The sequence below is a fragment of the Aptenodytes patagonicus genome, unplaced genomic scaffold (genome assembly GCF_965638725.1).
Source record: "Aptenodytes patagonicus unplaced genomic scaffold, bAptPat1.pri.cur scaffold_81, whole genome shotgun sequence".
Classification (NCBI taxonomy): Eukaryota; Metazoa; Chordata; class Aves; order Sphenisciformes; family Spheniscidae; genus Aptenodytes; species Aptenodytes patagonicus.
In genome coordinates this window covers 123,187-140,592 of record NW_027472029.1, presented here as the reverse complement: position 1 = coordinate 140,592, position 17,406 = coordinate 123,187, and the positions used below count along the sequence as shown (strand labels likewise).

General features: G+C 39.1%; 1 protein-coding gene across 2 annotated transcripts; it reads left to right on the top strand.

Annotated features, from left to right (window-relative positions):
* The first annotated feature begins 574 nt into the window (after positions 1-574).
* On the top strand, positions 575-16,578 carry SLC30A6 (solute carrier family 30 member 6). Of its 2 annotated transcripts, none has more exons than XM_076363691.1 (14): positions 575-622; positions 3,232-3,318; positions 3,940-4,024; positions 4,984-5,026; positions 7,568-7,633; positions 8,054-8,134; positions 9,399-9,434; positions 10,270-10,364; positions 11,084-11,132; positions 13,105-13,224; positions 13,521-13,623; positions 13,934-13,981; positions 14,557-14,625; positions 16,060-16,578. In XM_076363691.1, exons 1-14 carry the CDS (start codon positions 620-622, stop codon positions 16,555-16,557), a joined length of 1,383 nt encoding a protein of 460 aa, XP_076219806.1. In that variant the 5' UTR covers positions 575-619; the 3' UTR covers positions 16,558-16,578. The 2 variants fall into 2 exon arrangements, with proteins under 2 accessions (XP_076219806.1, XP_076219807.1); XM_076363692.1 differs by lacking the exon at positions 575-622 and adding an exon at positions 1,402-1,474.
* Positions 16,579-17,406: the final 828 nt, after the last annotated feature.

The following is a 17,406-nucleotide window of genomic DNA, read 5'->3' as shown; positions in this document are numbered from 1 at the left end:
ATGCGTACTTACTGCCATTAATGCAGAATACAGCAGCAGAGAGGACTAGCCGTAGTGACGCTATCGTGATTTTAGGTGTATTTTTGTATGGAGGACGTGGTGAAACAAAACCGTCCTTGCGGCTTGGAGTATCGTGACCACCGCGGCGGGAGTCCTTTCTTTGAATTCTCACAGAAAACGGGCAGACAAAATGCAGAAATGCAGTGGGATTTCACTCGAAATCCGCGCATCGCAAGGGAGGGCTGTCGGGCTGAGGTAGCCGGGGCGGGCAGGGCCTCTGCCGCCACCTCTCTGCCCGCCGCCTGCCTCCGGCTCGTAGCACGCTGGCTGAGGGGATGACGCTGGCCGAGAACGAATCGACTGTGGGTTTCCGTGCGCTGCCTCCGGGTAAGGAGAGGCGACAGTCACTGCCGGGCGGCGGACCGGGACAGGGACCAGCCTCCCCGGAGCGGAGGGGAAAAGCGCCCCGCTGACGGCCCAAGGCGGGAGCCCTTGCCTTTAAGCGTCACATCCGCTCCCGCGCGTGGGCTCACGGGTCCGCTCGTTGCCGTAGCGACGGAAGCCTCCTCCGCCTCTTCCGGCTTCGCATGGCGCCGTCTCTTCCGGTGCGGGGAGTAATATGGTGAGTGGCCCCCGCTGGGGGGAGGGGGCGGGAGCGGGAGGGAAGGCGCGCGTGGGAGCGGGGTGAGGAGGCTGGTGGGGCCTGCCGCTCCCGGGCGGGGGGCCCTGCCGCTGCGGCGGGGCTGGTCAGGGCAGAGCGCCCCGGGCCCGGTACCGGCCCGGCCTGGAGCGCGCCGCGCCGCCGTCCCCCGCTCCGCGCCTAGAGCGAGCCCCGCCGGGCCGGCGGTGACGTGGCTACGCGCGGGGGTCCGCCCCGCCCGGGCGGGCCTCCGCCGCGTTCAGCCGCGGGCGGTGTAACCCGTTACCCTCAGCCAAGCGCCGCCGCCAGCCGTCCGCCGGCGGGGCGGGGACTGGGGGAAGCGCCCCTTGGCCAAGGCGGCGGCGGCGCCCCGGGGCACCTGCGGCGGGGCGGCCGGGCCTGGCGCGGCCGTTAGCGGCTCCGGGGCCCGGGAGGAGCGCGCGCCGCGGCTCTCCATGTAGTACTTCCCCTTCGGCCTCCCCCCGCACGCGGTTTCCCCGATCACCGGTGGCTCTCCGGGGCCGCGGTGGGCGCGTAGGCCCCGGCCGCTGGGCAGCGGACAGCCGGCCCTGCGGGCAGGTGCCGAGCTGGCAGGGGCGGGATGGGTGCTGGGCGTCGTGGAGGGCTTCTCCGCTGGAGGTGCGTCTCGAACGAGTGATGGGCGCTCAGGCCCGTAGCTGGGCTACGGTTACGGTTTGAGTCTCGGTCTCAGCCTGAAAGCTTTCGTTCAACCCCCTGCCAAAGGGGTCGGGGAACTGAAATTCACATCAGGACGATCAGGTTATATTGCCATTGCTCCCGCGTGTCAGCGAAAGCGCAGGACTGCTACTCCTGGTACGTATGGCTCGCTTCCCAAAGAAGAAAAGTCATTCTTCTGGGAATGACCACTGCGTGTGCTTGTTCAGCTGGGTGTCTAAACTTTACCTTTATATGCGGAGCGCAAGTGAATTGACATCAGTATTGATAACAGGTACCGTCACCCGTTGGCGTTGTTGGAGCAGATGCGCACACGCGCAGAGATACTTCTTGTACAGCTGTTCTAGCGCCACATGGGGACTTTCAGTGGCTGAGGCATGGGCTGGCTGCCCTCCTGGTCAGCACAGAGGTGTTTCTCTCCATTGTGTCGCCAGAAGTTTAGAAGCTAGGGAACCTTTTCAGAAGTGCAACGTCTGCTGAATTAGAGCTTGCTTCCAGGGATGAGCTATGGCTAAGCGTGGGTTTGCATGAGGTTCTCCTCCGTGGTACAGAATACATGGCATCCTTCAGTAAGCAGGGAGGTGTGGCACAGTGCAGTTTGGCAATGGATGTAGTGCTAACAGCACAGGAAAGCGATGGGTGCTAAGGCAATAGAGCAGCCTTTGTATGCAGGCAGTCCGCTGCCTGTTAGAAAAGCTTTCCAAAGTGTTCTGTCATCTTGTATGTCTCTACTGAGGAAAAAATCATCATGTAATGGTTTGCTAGTAAAGAAAATATTAAGGGCCAGCCTTTTGCCCCAGCTGAGCTAAACTTGGGATCTATAGTACTGCTTTTTTTTAATTCGTGGCACTAAGGCGTACTTGTATTTCTACAGATAATATGAAATACAGCTCTGTTGACAAACGTGTCTGTAAGTTAATTGAGTCTGTTTTGGTGACCAGCCTGTTAGTATGTCTTTTTGTCTTCTGCTGGCAGTTACAGATGTGATAGCTTACAATCAAACCTTATTTCATCCAGCCCAAAATTAATGCATGTAACAGACCATCCATTACAAGTCCATGAATTTCTATTGCAAATCAGAAGGGCTTTCCATGTGGAAGCCTTCTTTGTGGGGAGAGTAGAATTGAGGACAACTAACTAGAAGGTTGGGACCTCTGAGGAAAGGGAGCAAGTGGCATGGTTGATGAATTTTTCTAGTAGTCTGCTCCCTGTCGCGCTTTCAGGAGAGCCACGTAGCACCCCCTCGCTCCCATCTCCTACATACACGTACATCCTCGCCACCCCAGGAAAGTGCTTATCTGCATGTAACTAGAAGTTAGGAGAGGGAGCACCTAGAGCGACTGCATCTACAGTGTGCGTTTAGGTCGCCGTGACTGAGATTGTTTGTATGTCTCATTATGCTACCGGCCTTGCGTCCACCAGATTACAGATGATACCAGCGCGGTTTTTATTTCTCTGATGGGTTCTGATTTATATATGTATAAACAATATTTTCCTGTTTAAAAAACCAGTTGGCTTTGGGCGGGAAGTGTGCTTTGATAAAGAAAAATGTTTGTCTTTTCAGAACATCTGTAGTAGTTCTATTTAAATAAAAGTAAAAAACCACTCTTTAAATGATATTTTGGTATGTTTTCCAGTAAACTTGAATTCTGGATTATATCTAAATGAAGCTTGATTCTAAGTCATTCATCATTGTCTAATATAATAACTATGTAAATAGTTATCAAAAAACATTGCTGAATTTAATGTTTATGGGCTATCTCTAGTTAACAAAAACCTCATTCTGATTCTTTGATATAATTATGAAAATAGTTCATAAATGAAGATTTCCTTTTTGCTAATTTAAACTATGGATTAAGTAAAATTTTTAATTAAACTTTAATTTTTTCTTTAAGGGGACAATACACCTGTTCCGCAAATCACAGAGATCATTGGTTGGAAAGTTAACACATGAATTTAGGCTGGTTGCAGCAGATAGGAGGGTATGTATTTCTTTTTAAAAATGAATAATAATAAAAAAGACGTTAGTTGTCATAAGTTAAAATACATTATTAACTTGAGTATATTTTGAGAATATTTCTTTGAAATTTTCCAGCTGTGCTTAAAAAAAAATCCAGCTATGAAGCTGGATTCCTTCCTGTGCATTGTCCCTGTCAATTAGTATTCTCCAGAAATGTACTTATATTTAATGTGTTCAGTAGAACTGTAAACTGAATATGCACAGATGCTTTTGGGACCTAAGTTCCAGCACAAAGAGAGGAACCCACTAATATAAAGTTGTATAAGTCTGTCTTCAAACGTCAGATGGTGTGTGCTGTGATAAAATGCAAATACTATACAGGGGTGATTTTTTCAGACCAAAAAGGTATTTTAAACATGGTGCACAAGCGCTGTTTATAAATGAGTTTTGAGACAATCTGTAAAGTTAAAAATAGAATATGGGCTTGTTGTTCTGAAATGAGTTGTAAATTTTTGGAAGGGACGAGAAGCCAGTTCTGCTTGCGTGATGAAGTACTGCAGTAATGTTTTTTAAAACCAGATAAATATATTTTTGTCTTGTAAATTTTGTAAGATGTAAAATACGTATTTATTCTCATCAACAGTCCTGGAAGATCTTGCTGTTTGGTGCTATAAATTTAATATGTATTGGCTTCCTGCTAATGTGGTGCAGCTCTACAAACAGCATAGGTAGGTGGCTCTCTTGTACTGAAACTACAACCAACTGCCACATGTTTCTGAGCTTGTGAAGTTCCAACATACTAAAACAGCAAAGTTCAGCACATAATGGAGTTAGGTGCTTGCACAGCCAGGTTTGGAAAGTGCTTCCTTTTGATTTGCCACAGTCAGGTTAGAGGCATTTCTCGCAGGTGAGTGTGGGTGGGTGAAAGTCCTTCAAAGTTTGCAAGGTTTTCCAGACCTGCTGGTCATTTTCGTCCTGCAGTACCCTCTTTATGTTTAAGATTGCAAAAATGTAGACTTTTAAGCTAGTCCTCAAACCTGTTCCTTATATAAATAGTACCAGTGACATACAGAGACCCTCACTTGCAGTTGAATGAAGATGTTTGTAGTGTGGCAAAAGGCTTCTCCGATTCCAGGAATGCCCCCCTTTTCAATATTTTATAGATCTTCTACTTTTGTATAGGGGCTCCAAGATGCTTCCCGTCATCTCTACTGAAAGTAGAATACCTTACATTTTTAATTTGCGACACAGGTTTTCTTGCAGTTTCAAGATGGGTCAGAGAAGCAAAACGAGTTAAAAATTCTGTTGAACCTACTTTTCACTGTAATAATGCACATAAGAGATCTCTTGCTTTGGCAGATGACGTGTTACTAGAAGATCTCCTGACTTTTCTGTGTTTAAATTCTTAGTCACAGCTTAGTTACAAGCTTAATACCTTTTGTATCTGGGCATTATTTATTAGAATTAGGATCTCAATAATCAACCTGTTTATGAAGTTAAATATATTGCTGTGTTTAGGACATTCATATTATATACACATACAAAAGACAGAGAGACTTGCTCTATCAGCAGAGACAATTATGTAGACAGAAGATGGAAAAGAGCTGCACAAGAGGGACTTAGAAGAATACAAGTGATTTCTGCATTGAAAAATTATATTAAGTTTTAATATTTGCTTTTTTTACAGCTTTAACTGCTTATACATATTTGACAATCTTTGACCTTTTCAGGTGAGTTTTTTTCCCATTTAGTCTTACTGTTCATTTGTGCCTGTCTTTGTATATTTCTATATGTATAAAATTTATTTAGAGGTACAAACACATGTTATTTAAAGTCATCAGTATAGAAACACTAACTGGTTTAAATACAGCTTAAATGAGTATAAAATTGTACATCACAATAAACAGATGATGAGAAACACCATAGCTCTATTGAGAATGGCTAGTAACAAATCATTTCAGTCGTGGATTTCTCTGGGCAGATGTGTAACAGCATAAAACAGAATCCAGCATCAAACTGTTACCTGGTGGTTAAGTCTGAACATTTCCCTAATGCCAGAGTCATTGGTTTTGAAGTATCCCTCAGTTTTAGCATCAGGAAACAAGGAGTATGTAATCCTATTTCTATTTCAAAATATTTCAAGAGCTAGATCCCATGCACTCTTCCAGTAAGGTCATTAGATATTTTTAGTATTTTTCCCGTTTCCTAACAAAATTATATTAAAACCACTTTAAGTATGAAAGTTCTGAATGCTTTTGATAATATCAATAATACAGACATGAAATATATTTAGTTCTAACATAGATGCAGATTGGTAGCAGTGGTTGGAAATAAACTGCATAAAATGCATGTATTTTTTTTAATTATTAACCTACATTATCTTCCTTGCTAGCTCACTAGCTTATAAAAAGTATGGATCAGCTATCTGCAGTCTGTTTTGCCCACTACATACTATAGCTTATCTGACTGATAGTAAAACATGTATAAATAACAGCAGCAAACATGCAGAAAGGAAAATGAATGTTTGATATAGGCACAAAAATACTTAACTTGATCTGTGACTGCATTAGAATTGTGATATAACTTTAATGACTCACAAAATCCTAAGAGAAATATGAATCTGCTGAGTTTTGTCATCTTGACTCAAAATACCCTTCTCACTTTGGGGAAAGTTTTGACGTTGTATTTCGTATTTGTATAGAATATTATTTTTTTAGTTTTAGGAAAAGATGGAATACCCCTGGCGCTGACATATTAGGTTAATTAGGGGATGGACTAGAAGATTATTCTAACTCTCAGCGATCTCTTTCAAGAGTTTTGATTTGCTGTAAGGGAGAACAATGCTCAGTAATTCTGCAAAATCAGTTTCTGGTTCCTTCATTTTTGTCACCTTCCTGGTCGTTTATAATAGTCTTACTGAGTATGTGAATTTACTATTTTGTATATGAGCAACATTATTTCCTCTGCTTTTGCTTTTACTCCACACAGCTGTGGATCAGGTTGTGAGGATGTGATTGTTCAGCAGCTGTGGGGATGGGTTCTTGAGCTAGTCTGATTTAACATTGTCATTAATTAAGAAAGGGCTGCATAAAGGCACAGATGGCACTGAATCCGGGTGGGTTCCAATAAAAAAAAAATTGTCCAAAGGGGTCAATAGAGGAAAAACAGGCAAAGGAAATGAGACTCATCCTAGAAAAATTCAGGCTGGTACCATGGGGATAAAATAATTGAAATTTCAGATGTTCAATATGAGAGAAAAACTTGGAAAGAAAATAGCAAGAGAGACCTGTGGCTGTCAGTGAACGGCCAGTTAGATTAGAGCTTGTGTAGATGAATGCAGCCAAAAAAAGTAAATCTGTTTTGGCCATATGTGTAGACAAATTACACTGTACAAAAGAAAGGCAATACTTGGCGTAGCCTGAGACTTACTCTGGAGTGCTAAATCTAATTCATGGTATATCTCTAAAAGAAGAGTTTAATGGAGAGCTTTCTTCACTTTTTCACTGGGATACAAAGGAAGTGACACAAATGTGACAGTCCTGTTGTCTTGCTTATCATGTTCCTTCTCACTTAAATGGCCTTTCTCAGGTTACAGTATTTCTAGGCAAGTTCATAAAGCACGTGTAAGAAGAGCATTTACTGGGTGTCTAGTTTGATATTTTCATAGGCTTTTGCTTTGTACTTTTCATTAATATGCGTGACATGACTATGTGTGATGCCAGACAGTATTGAAAGGATTTTCTCAAATCGCCTTTGCCTGTTAGTCAGATTTTGGGGTACCTGGTCTCACGTGCTCCAGGTCCCTTTCAGAAAAATTCATGGAGTGCATCCAGATTAAACACTGGTTGTGCTGTTTTGTGGGAAAATGCATTGCATTTGGAGTTATGGTAAACTTGATTTAGGCTGAGTGATGTTCTGTTTTGAAGAAGGTTGGTGGTAGCCTTTGTAAGCACAGCGTGCCGTAAGTACAGCATTAGGCTGTCTCCTGGTGTAAGGAATTACACTGACTACCATTCCGCTGAAATTATTTGCTGTCCTTTTTATGGGAACAGCTGAGACATCATCGTGCAGTCTCAGATTTATTCCCAAGCACAACCTTTTCTGGATCCACTGGGACCCTCATTGTGACAGTGATGGAGGGGCTGAGTTCGTGGTAAGACGTGGTTATATTAATTTGTTCGGTTCTGATGGCTGAAGTGTATATTTGTAGATTATCCAGTTTGTAAAGGCTGCAGTTATTTATCATAGTCTAATTCTCCCCCTTTTTTCAGTTTGGTAACATGTCTAATAAGCTACTGGGTAATGATGAAGAAACCCAGCCCAGTCTATTCATTTGGGTAAGTACTAATAACAAGATCTAGTGTTTGATAATACAACATTTGATATGTTGCTGACTATCATTGCCTGTATCCCCTAACAGCCGTGACTAACAATCTGTGCGTAAAAGCCTAAAAATAAGGAGACCCAAGACTAATGCTGTAAAGAACAGTTACAGAATAGGGAAGCGGAGGAAAGGGGAGGGACAGGAAAAAGAATTAAGAAATGCTTAATTTTAAGCTGTTTGTGGTAAGTGGAGTGTTAGCTTAAAAGAAATTGAAAATAATGCCTATTCCATAAAACTTTCAGTTTCTTCCCATCTATCTGCTCTTGAAAGAATTTGAAATTGTAGGTCTATCCTGCTTGTTCCTGCACAGACCAGAATGCATTTGATGCATGTTCAATGTTCAGTGTTTCTAAACTTAATTCTCAAATTTCAGGTTTGAAAGGTTTGAAGTTCTAGCCGTATTTGCATCTACAGTTCTGGCACAGCTTGGTGCTCTTTTTATACTGAAAGAAAGGTAGGGATATGTACCATTTTCTTTAATTTTTTTGTTACGTATGAAGATATTCCAGATTGAGCAAAGGCATATGCATTCTACAAATGCTGTCTGTAGAGAGAGATTGTAGGAAAAACTTCACACTTTTTTCAATACTGCTGAATCTTACTGCTCACTTATATTGATTACACTACATGTAGGCTTTAGATGAAGTGATAGGAATTGATAAATGTAATTAAACAGCTTTCAAGGAAAAGACTCAGTGTTCTTAAGAATCATATTTTCCAAAAAGTTAGGTATTTCATTTAATGCATTTCCCTACGTATCTTGACTTTTCAAGTTCATTAATAAATACAACTTTTTTGACTTTTTTTTTTTTACTTCAGTTACTTCATGAAGTAAAGCAACTTCATAATATATTAAGGATCTGAATGTTTAAACTATCAACTTCATCAGTCCCTCAAAATTTGCTCAAGTATTAATTTGACGGACCATCTATGCTTGGAAAAGCATTTTATTTCAGGAGGTTAGCCTAAAAAATTATTTGAGTCTTTAAAAATGAAGAGGCTTTTGTTAACATCTGGAATTTAAAACTGGGGCAGTGTACCTTTCATTTTTCTACTCAAGGGCCCTATTTTCTCTATAAAGGGCTATGTTAACAGCTTAGCAGTTTTATACTACAGGTTGATCTGTTGTACTGACAATACACTGGAATGAATTCTAATAATGACGCACTGTCAAAGCCTCCCAAGTTTTCGAACATCAATTTTAGGAAATTCCCAAAACTTATCATAGGTTTTTCTGTTACAGCTGAAGCTCATTTCTTATTTTACTGGTGGGTGAAAAAAGATGTGTATCTCCACCACAGCATCCAACACCTACTTTATTTGGCCTTGCTTAGTGAGAGGCTGTAAGTCAGGGATTTCAGACTTAGTTTGTTGTGGTTACCAACACTGGTGGTGGCAGTAGCAGTATTTTTTGGCATGTTCATTTACAAGCATCTTTTTATTGTGTAGGCAGCATTCATGGTAGCTAGCACCCATGTAGCACAGTTCGGAAATAGTTGGAAAATCTAAATTACACCCTGCTTCTTTTCAGTGTTAAATGCTTTCATCACTTATAAAAACTGCTGTGCTTATTTAAGCAATTCATTTTTTTTGCAGTACTGTATCTGTCAGTTTTTGTTTATGAATGGCAGCTAATTCTTCAGAACTGAAAAAAATATGCTTCAGGTATCAAGGTTTTATTGTATGAATGTAACTCAAATTTTCAATTATTTTTGTAGTGCAGAGCGGTTTCTGGAACAACCTGAGATACACACGTAAGAAATTATTCTGACATGTAAAATGATAGTTTTTTCAATGTCCCTTTGTGTTTCTAATTCTTAATCTAGCATGTATTAATTATGCCAGTACATTCAACACCAAATTGGTTTTGCTACCTTGGCATTTGTTTCAAACTATGTGCAAGCTATATTGCAAACAGGTTTTTTTCAAGGTACAATTGAAATGTAATGCACATGCTCTCTTAAATAATGCTTTAACTATATATTGCTGGTTTTGCTAGTTTAGTTACTCTCATTTCTTACGGAGGCATTTTAGGAGGCCTGTATGTGGTGGGAAGGATGCTGTGATCGTTAGGGAACTGGAGGTGTTGCAAAGATGATGAAGACTATAAAGAATAGGGGGAAAGGAAAAGAAGGTGTTATGGGGCAAAAGACTGGGACATGGGATGTATGGTGAAGTTGTAGTTCTCCTAGGAAAGGGTAGGGGCATAGGGCATAATTCCATAGGAAACTAAGCTTTTTCAGTTCTGCTGCTGAGGGGACAATGTATTTAGATCCTCGAAGGACAAACATATATGTGTGTGCCTCTGTGCAATTAGTTAAGGACTGTTACTCAACATTATGAACGTTATGTACAGCCTAATGTGATAACACTAGTGTGCGAAGTTCAGTGATCTCATATAACCCTTAAAATGATAACACGCTGCCAGTTATTAAGCATTACACTAGTTTATCTTACTCTTGTTTTCAGTCTCAGTGACAGATACCAAGCAAAGTATTCTGATATTGTTACTGGTAATTACACCTTGATTTCATGTTTTGTGATGATGTGAAATTAAGATACTTTTTTTTTTTTCCTTCCCCTCCCTAGGGGGCGACTGCTGGTTGGTACTTTCGTGGCTCTCTTTTTCAACTTATTTACAATGCTTTCCATTAGGAATAAGCCTTTTGCTTATGTCTCTGAAGGTATGTGATAAATTGATCTATAACAAGAATTGGGAAAACATTTTAATGTTCCTATTTTTATCAAGGTATAACTTGTCTGGTAACTTTCTTAACTAGTGGGTATATATTACTATTACCTCCATTAATATAACTTCATGCAGTTTGGAATTGCCATCCGAATCTCAACTCTAGCTTGCTTATCGGGCTGAGTAGTATGTAGTCATTAATATGATAAATGAGTATCATTTTAATGCTGAAGTACCCTTTGTTTTCAATCTTTTGGATTCAACCAGTGAAGGTCATCTGGCAGATATCAGAACTTTGAAGACGTTTTATGGATATATTAATGGATTAAAAATAAATTAATGTAATAATAATTCTTAATAGCTCTTTTACCTGGGACTTTTTCCACTGTGAAGTAGGCTTGCAATCATTCCCACTAACTGTAAATTGTTTATAGTTACAAGTATATATTATACTTTATATTCTATAAAAGATAATTATGATGGTTATAATCTGCTATTATATTTGTGTTTAGTCAGTTGAGATTGTTATGAGAGACAGGCATTTTACTGCCTGGAAAAGTCAGACTTTGGGTTTTTTTTCAAGTGACAGTGAATCTGTTGATACATTTATTCATTCACAGTGTATTGGGTTCTTCCCTTAAAATAAAACTTCAAGTGTACTTTAAAATGGATACCTTTACTCGTAGTAATTTTATTACCTTCTTTCTTTTGCAGCTGCCAGCACAAGTTGGCTTCAGGAGCATGTTGCAGATCTCAGTAGAAGGTAAAGCTTCATAATGTTTTTCAAAATTGTTAGCTTCTGGAAGGCAGTGTTGGTTTTTTTATATATAATAACGATTTGGATGGGTATTGAGGCATAAACTGTTGTGTATTAGAGCTTTTAAAATAGCTTTACCTACTGTAGGTCTAGTGTATGAACTCTAGAGCAAACATTGTCTCTCATATTTCCCAGATACATCAATCTAATAGAAATGCATCTTTCTGCATAACTTTCCCTTTGAATGTGTTCAGTACATTGTATGTAATTCTCCTTGGATGAGGTGAGGTAAACTAGCTTTGTCCTGTACAGACTTGAACTGCATTTCTCAACAATCATTACCTGAGCGATATATTTTGTAGTAATTTGTGTTTATTTACTCTGTGGGGTGGGCAAATGACTAGGATGGTTGCAGTTTAAATGTGATACATGAAACAGATTACTCACTGAAACATAGCTATGGAAACTCCTCACCTGTCCAGCAGGAAACTGGAAAGTCTGTGTCTTCCAGGGGCTGAAGCAGTGTTGCTCATTCATCTTGTCTGTGAACTCTCTTGCTTGTATTGGATATCTGAATGCGAGATAACATTGTTTGCAAATAATTTTGTCAGATGTCAGAAACGTTTATTTTGAGCCGTACATGTTCTTCCAAGTACTTATGCTGTCAGTATCAAAATAAGAATGTTAAACCATATTGTATAACATGTTAAGTATGCTGCAAAGCCCATCTGTTTCTGCGTGTTGTGATTTTTGTATACAGTTGAGGAAAGCAGAGAATGCTGGCTTGTTAAACAGAAGAATTTATTTTATATGGGTATAAGGTACTATATCATCAGACCCAAATTCTGCAAAACAGCTTTGGAAGACTAGCAATAGGGTTGCCCAAGTACCTGGAGTTTCAGTGTAAAAAACCAAAAAACCTGTGGACAGCAATCACAGACATTAGCAGAGTTTTTCTTTAACGATGTGGTAACACAGTGTTACGGGGAAGGACACGGATAACTTGAAGGGCTCCCAGATCAAGAGTCTAGAATTACTACTGGGTTCTGAGATAACCTGTAGACACTTATGCCAACAATTTTTTTAAAGTTATTAAATTTGGTTAGTACGTATACAGCTATTTCAGATGTGTTCTGTGAAGCAGTGCTGATTACAAAATATCTGCACCTGTATAAATTATATTGATTAAAATTTTTACAGGAGTAGACCAGCACATGATGCCTAAACATAGGTTGGTTCTAAACAGAACAACAGAAGATTTCATGTTGTCTTTTCCTTTAAATTTTCCAGTATGTGACATGCACTTACATTCACTGGGAAGTACAGAAACCGTTTTCTCTCTTCATGCTCCCATTGGTAGGAGATAACTATAAATAAATAACTTTTCCCAATGTTCCCTCGTGGGTTTTTTGGTCTCCTCTTACTCAGCTAGCTGGTCTCCTCCCTCTTTTCAGACTCCATGAATTAGTTAGCTTTGGCTTTAGAGCACTTTTGCACACCAAGGTGGCAGATGGATTGAAGACTAGAGATATGCAAACCCCTTGAGACTTACATCTATGTAATAGCGCTATCTGAACCTGTAAAGTACTTGTGTAATGTACAGCTGACACAGCTAGCTGTGTTACCAGAAAATAGAAAGTGGCACAAGATACATATTTTAACATGTAGAAAAACTGCCTAAAGATTAGTGTTGTATAACGTTTTGTAGATGGGAAGATAAAGCAAATTTAAGATGTAAGAGTTTCAAATATGAGAGAGAATGTGACGTGGATCTAAACTTGATTAATTTTTGCTGACGTCAGACTAATACAGAACTTTGAGCAGAATTAGAAGGGCCTTTTCAGTTCTCAGAGACATCATTTGCTGTGACTGCAAGGTGTATTTGAAGTCAAGTGCTGAAATAGTGGGTGTAGCTCTTTTGGGTTTTGAAGTAATGATGAACAGCTAGCTGACAACTGCTTTTTCTGTTTTGTTACAGTATTTGTGGAATCATCCCAGGATTGAGTAGCATCTTTCTGCCACGAATGAACCCTTTTGTCTTGATTGATATTGCTGGAGCTCTAGCTCTTTGCATTACATATATGCTCATTGAAATCAAGTATGTACAATTGTTGTTTAAAAAAAAAAAGTAACTCTTTTTGTATCCAGTCTATGGGAAATTGCATTTTTTACATGAAAGGAATAATCTCATCAAAAGCTGTATTTTGTATGAATGGGATTGCAACTCCATGAATATATTAGTCTTTTTTTCAAAGAAGTATAGTTCAGATGAGATTAGTGTGTGTAAGATTCTGTAAGTGTATATAATTTAAAAGAATGAAAAAGAATCAAAATTCATATGCCTTTCAAAAACGTAAATACCTGTTTTTCTTTAAAATTGTTCTTTCTTTCTAGCAATTATTTTGCTGTAGATACAGCCTCTGCTATAGCAATTGCTTTGATGACATTTGGTACCATGTATCCCATGAGTGTCTACAGTGGGAAAGTACTACTCCAGGTAAGGCAACGTCACAAAACAAGTTTTTTTGTGGTTTCAGTTTTGTTAAATGTCCTTATTTTTTTAAAAAACATAAAATCTGTTTTAAGCATTTGAATAGGAAGTGTTCCAAGGGGAATTTGTGATGTGCCAGAAGAATTTTAAGAGCAGTAGAAATATGCATCATGAAGTCGTAAGAATTTATTGTTTAATGCCATTGGTCTCTTGTGTAGGTAGACCAGACTTAAAGACTCTCTTACTTAACAGGGCCAGTTAATCTTTATTATAACTTTTTTCTTCTTTTTTTTTTCCCCCCTTCTTTTTCTTAAAGACAACCCCACCTCATGTGATTGGCCAGTTAGATAAACTTCTTAGAGAGGTAAGTCAGTATATAATACATGACGCAGTGTGCACAGCTAACATTATATAAGCATTCAGGAATATGAAGAGTTTTTGTGAGTAGTCCATGAAGATCGCTAAAGAATTATTTTTTTAATATTATTTTTTAGCTGCATGTAGAAAATATGGATCTTACCTGGATGACACTATTCATCTTGGATAGTATCTGGAACAAATCCGTTAAAGTAGTGCAGGCTGTTGTTTTTCAAGCTACGGTTGAAGTGGTTTACAAATGTGAGTGGGGGGAGGAAAAGGAGTACAGGCAGCTGTTGACTTACAGCATATCAAGTTGAGAGAATATTGCAATTTGGCAGCAAGAGTTACTTGAAATGTAAATCCACTTTTTTGATGGATTTGGATGCTTAAGGGTGGCAAAAGTACAGTAGATAAGTGTTAGTGGCATTGTTAACAGATAGCATCCATTCTGTGTATGGAAGCTCTTATTTTACTATTGAAAATGCTGTATTATTCAGCTATGTGTAAAAGTACATTTCTAAAAGGATTTGAAACATTTCTAACTTATTTTCATATTTCTGGATGTTTGTGTAAAATTAGGTTTCAACTTTGGATGGTGTCTTGGAAGTTCGAAATGAGCATTTTTGGACATTAGGTTTTGGCACTTTGGTAAGTTATGTCTTTATTGTCTTTTTAGCCTTTAAAAAAGAGTTGTCAGTTACTACTTTAATTTTTTTATTTAAATAAGGTATTTCTTCTGAAATCTTAAATATAAAAAAATATGATGGAGTTAGCACTCAGATTTATTGTGAAATTTCTCTTCCCCTGTCCTTTATTTTTTTTAAAGCTCTGGATTAAAGCATGCATTTTGCAACTGTAGAATTTCTTTTGTATTTTGGCAGTGAAGAAAATCCCAAACAATAGTAAAGACATTTTTTCAAATGGTATATTAGTGTAAATTGTCTCAGAGGGGAGAAAAAGAAAACTGTAAACCTTCAGGTACCAAAGGTCTACAGTTGAATCGTATGTTTTCAGCATTTCTGGGGAAGGGGGTGGAAAAAACCAACTACAGTTGGGTACTGATATTCTGTAAGCTGAAAGAAATGAAGGGGTTTTTTGTGGTACAGAATGATCACACAGAACTCAGGTATTCCTAAGTTCATGCAGGTATGTTGTGACAGCCAGAAAATTAAGACTCTTAGAATTTTTCTCTACTCCTGAATTCCTCCAGTATGCTACCCTTCTTAAAAAAAAAAAAAAAAAAAAAAAAGGCAGCAGTTCTGACTTGCTGATGTGAAAATAGCCTTCAGTTTACTATTCTGCCACCCAAAATACTGGATCACAGCATTGTTGGCTTGATTGCAGATATTTACAAAACCTTTGTATGCCTATTTACCTATTGGCATCTTCCAGATTGTAGTAGAAACTTCCTGAGACCTGCACGTTTTCAGCTGCGCCATCTGATGTAAAAATGGCTTGTATAGCACAAGCTGTGAACCATGTTCTTTATTAAATATGAACTGAAAAAACATGTGAGGGGTTCTGTTTTGTGTCCTGTTCTCTTCTGCAGCAGTAGTTCGAGGTAAATGAGATAGCATTACTGAGAGGAAGGCAGGGGCAGCCTGCAGTTACGTGCACGTCCAGGGAAAACTCTTAGTCTGAGTTCCACGAGGGGCATTGCCTCTGTTCTTGCTAATGGTCCCAATTTGCGTGTGGTCCTCTTGCTTGCTCCAACAGCACAGTGTTTCCTAAATTTGGCATATGGAGTTTGTCTGCACTTTGTTCTTTTTTTGGGCCCCTTTTTTTCCCTGACTATTGCCTTTCTTTTCCTGCCATCACATGTTGTATTTTATAGTTTGGCTTAGACTCACTTTTCCTGAATGATGATCTTGATATGTTCATAAGAGATCAACGCAATAGGAAAGATCAAAATGTATCCTAATTATGGAATTATTTAATAAGTTTCTCAATTTAGTTGGTAGTCTCCGCTCCAAAAGGTCTTTGCATAATTCTCTGCAGGATAACTTACCTCTTCTTGAATGCATACGGAGAATCTTCGTTGAAGTAAGAGTTAACAGCCAACTTATTTTTATCACTTTCTAGGCTGGATCAGTACATGTCCGAATTCGGAGAGATGCAAATGAACAAATGGTACTTGCCCATGTCACTAACAGATTATACACATTGGTCTCTACCTTGACTGTTCAGATTTTCAAAGATGACTGGATCAGACCTACCTTATCATCTGTGCCTATTGCAAACAATATTCTGAACCTTTCGGATCATCATATTATTCCGATGCCATCTTTGAAAGCTGCTGATAATTTGAACCCTGTTACATCCACTCCAGCTAAGCCCAGCAGCCCACCGCCAGAATTTTCTTTTAATACTCCAGGCAAAAATGTGAATCCAGTCATCCTTTTAAACACTCAGACAAGGCCCTATGGATTGGGCTTTAATCATGGATCCGCACCCTACAGCAGTGTACTCAATCAAGGATTTGGAATACCGGGAATGGGAGCAACTCAAGGATTCAGAACTGGTTTTACAAATGTCCCAAGCAGATATGGAACAAACACTCGTGGGCAACCCCGACCATAATAAACACCATTATTTATTGTACTTAAGGGTATTGACTTAATTCTTTTATTACCCAATTTTTAAAAACATTTGGAATGTCAGATCATTCTAAATGGCTGGGAACAAGTGCATTGTTCATATTCATGAAATGGTTAAATTGCAATTTTTTTCTTTGCATCAGCAGTAGCCTGTGTAAAGCCACAAATATTTTCCAGACTTATGATACTTTACAGGTAGTTTTTATAGAGTGTCTATTTCTATTCAGCTTTTTATTCACTTTTCTTTATTTTCTCAAGAATGTATTGAGATACAGCACAACTCCATAAGAGAGTAAAATTGTGACCAGGTAGCATTTTTTTTCTTATGAGAATTGCTTACGGAATGCTGAATAGCTGAGAGAATAGGAAATTGCAGAAATACACATCCCAGTTTTGAGAGATGTTTTGATTGCTGTATTAAGCCATCTTCTGGCAAAGTCACAATTAGTTTTTGGTTGCAAAAATCCATCAATATTCATATTGTGGCCATTGTGAAGACAATCTGGCATTTCAGATTCTAATTAATTTTGTGAGACCATGTTTTTACGTTTTTATTGATGCTTTTATAGAAATTCAGATGGTTCAGCAACCATTTTCTAGTTGTAAGTATTCCATATTCATATCTGATATTTCTTCCTTTTTGGTTTAACTGCAAAATTATTTAGCAATATACTGGGAAATAAAATATTTCAAATGTAAGATTTTACAAGCACCTCTTTTTTATGATTAATGCTATTTAAGATACAGAGCAGATGGCTGTATTGTTTCTGAAGCCTGTATTTCATTTTTGACTATGGAAAGTATTCTCTGATTCGATTGTGACTTTGTATTT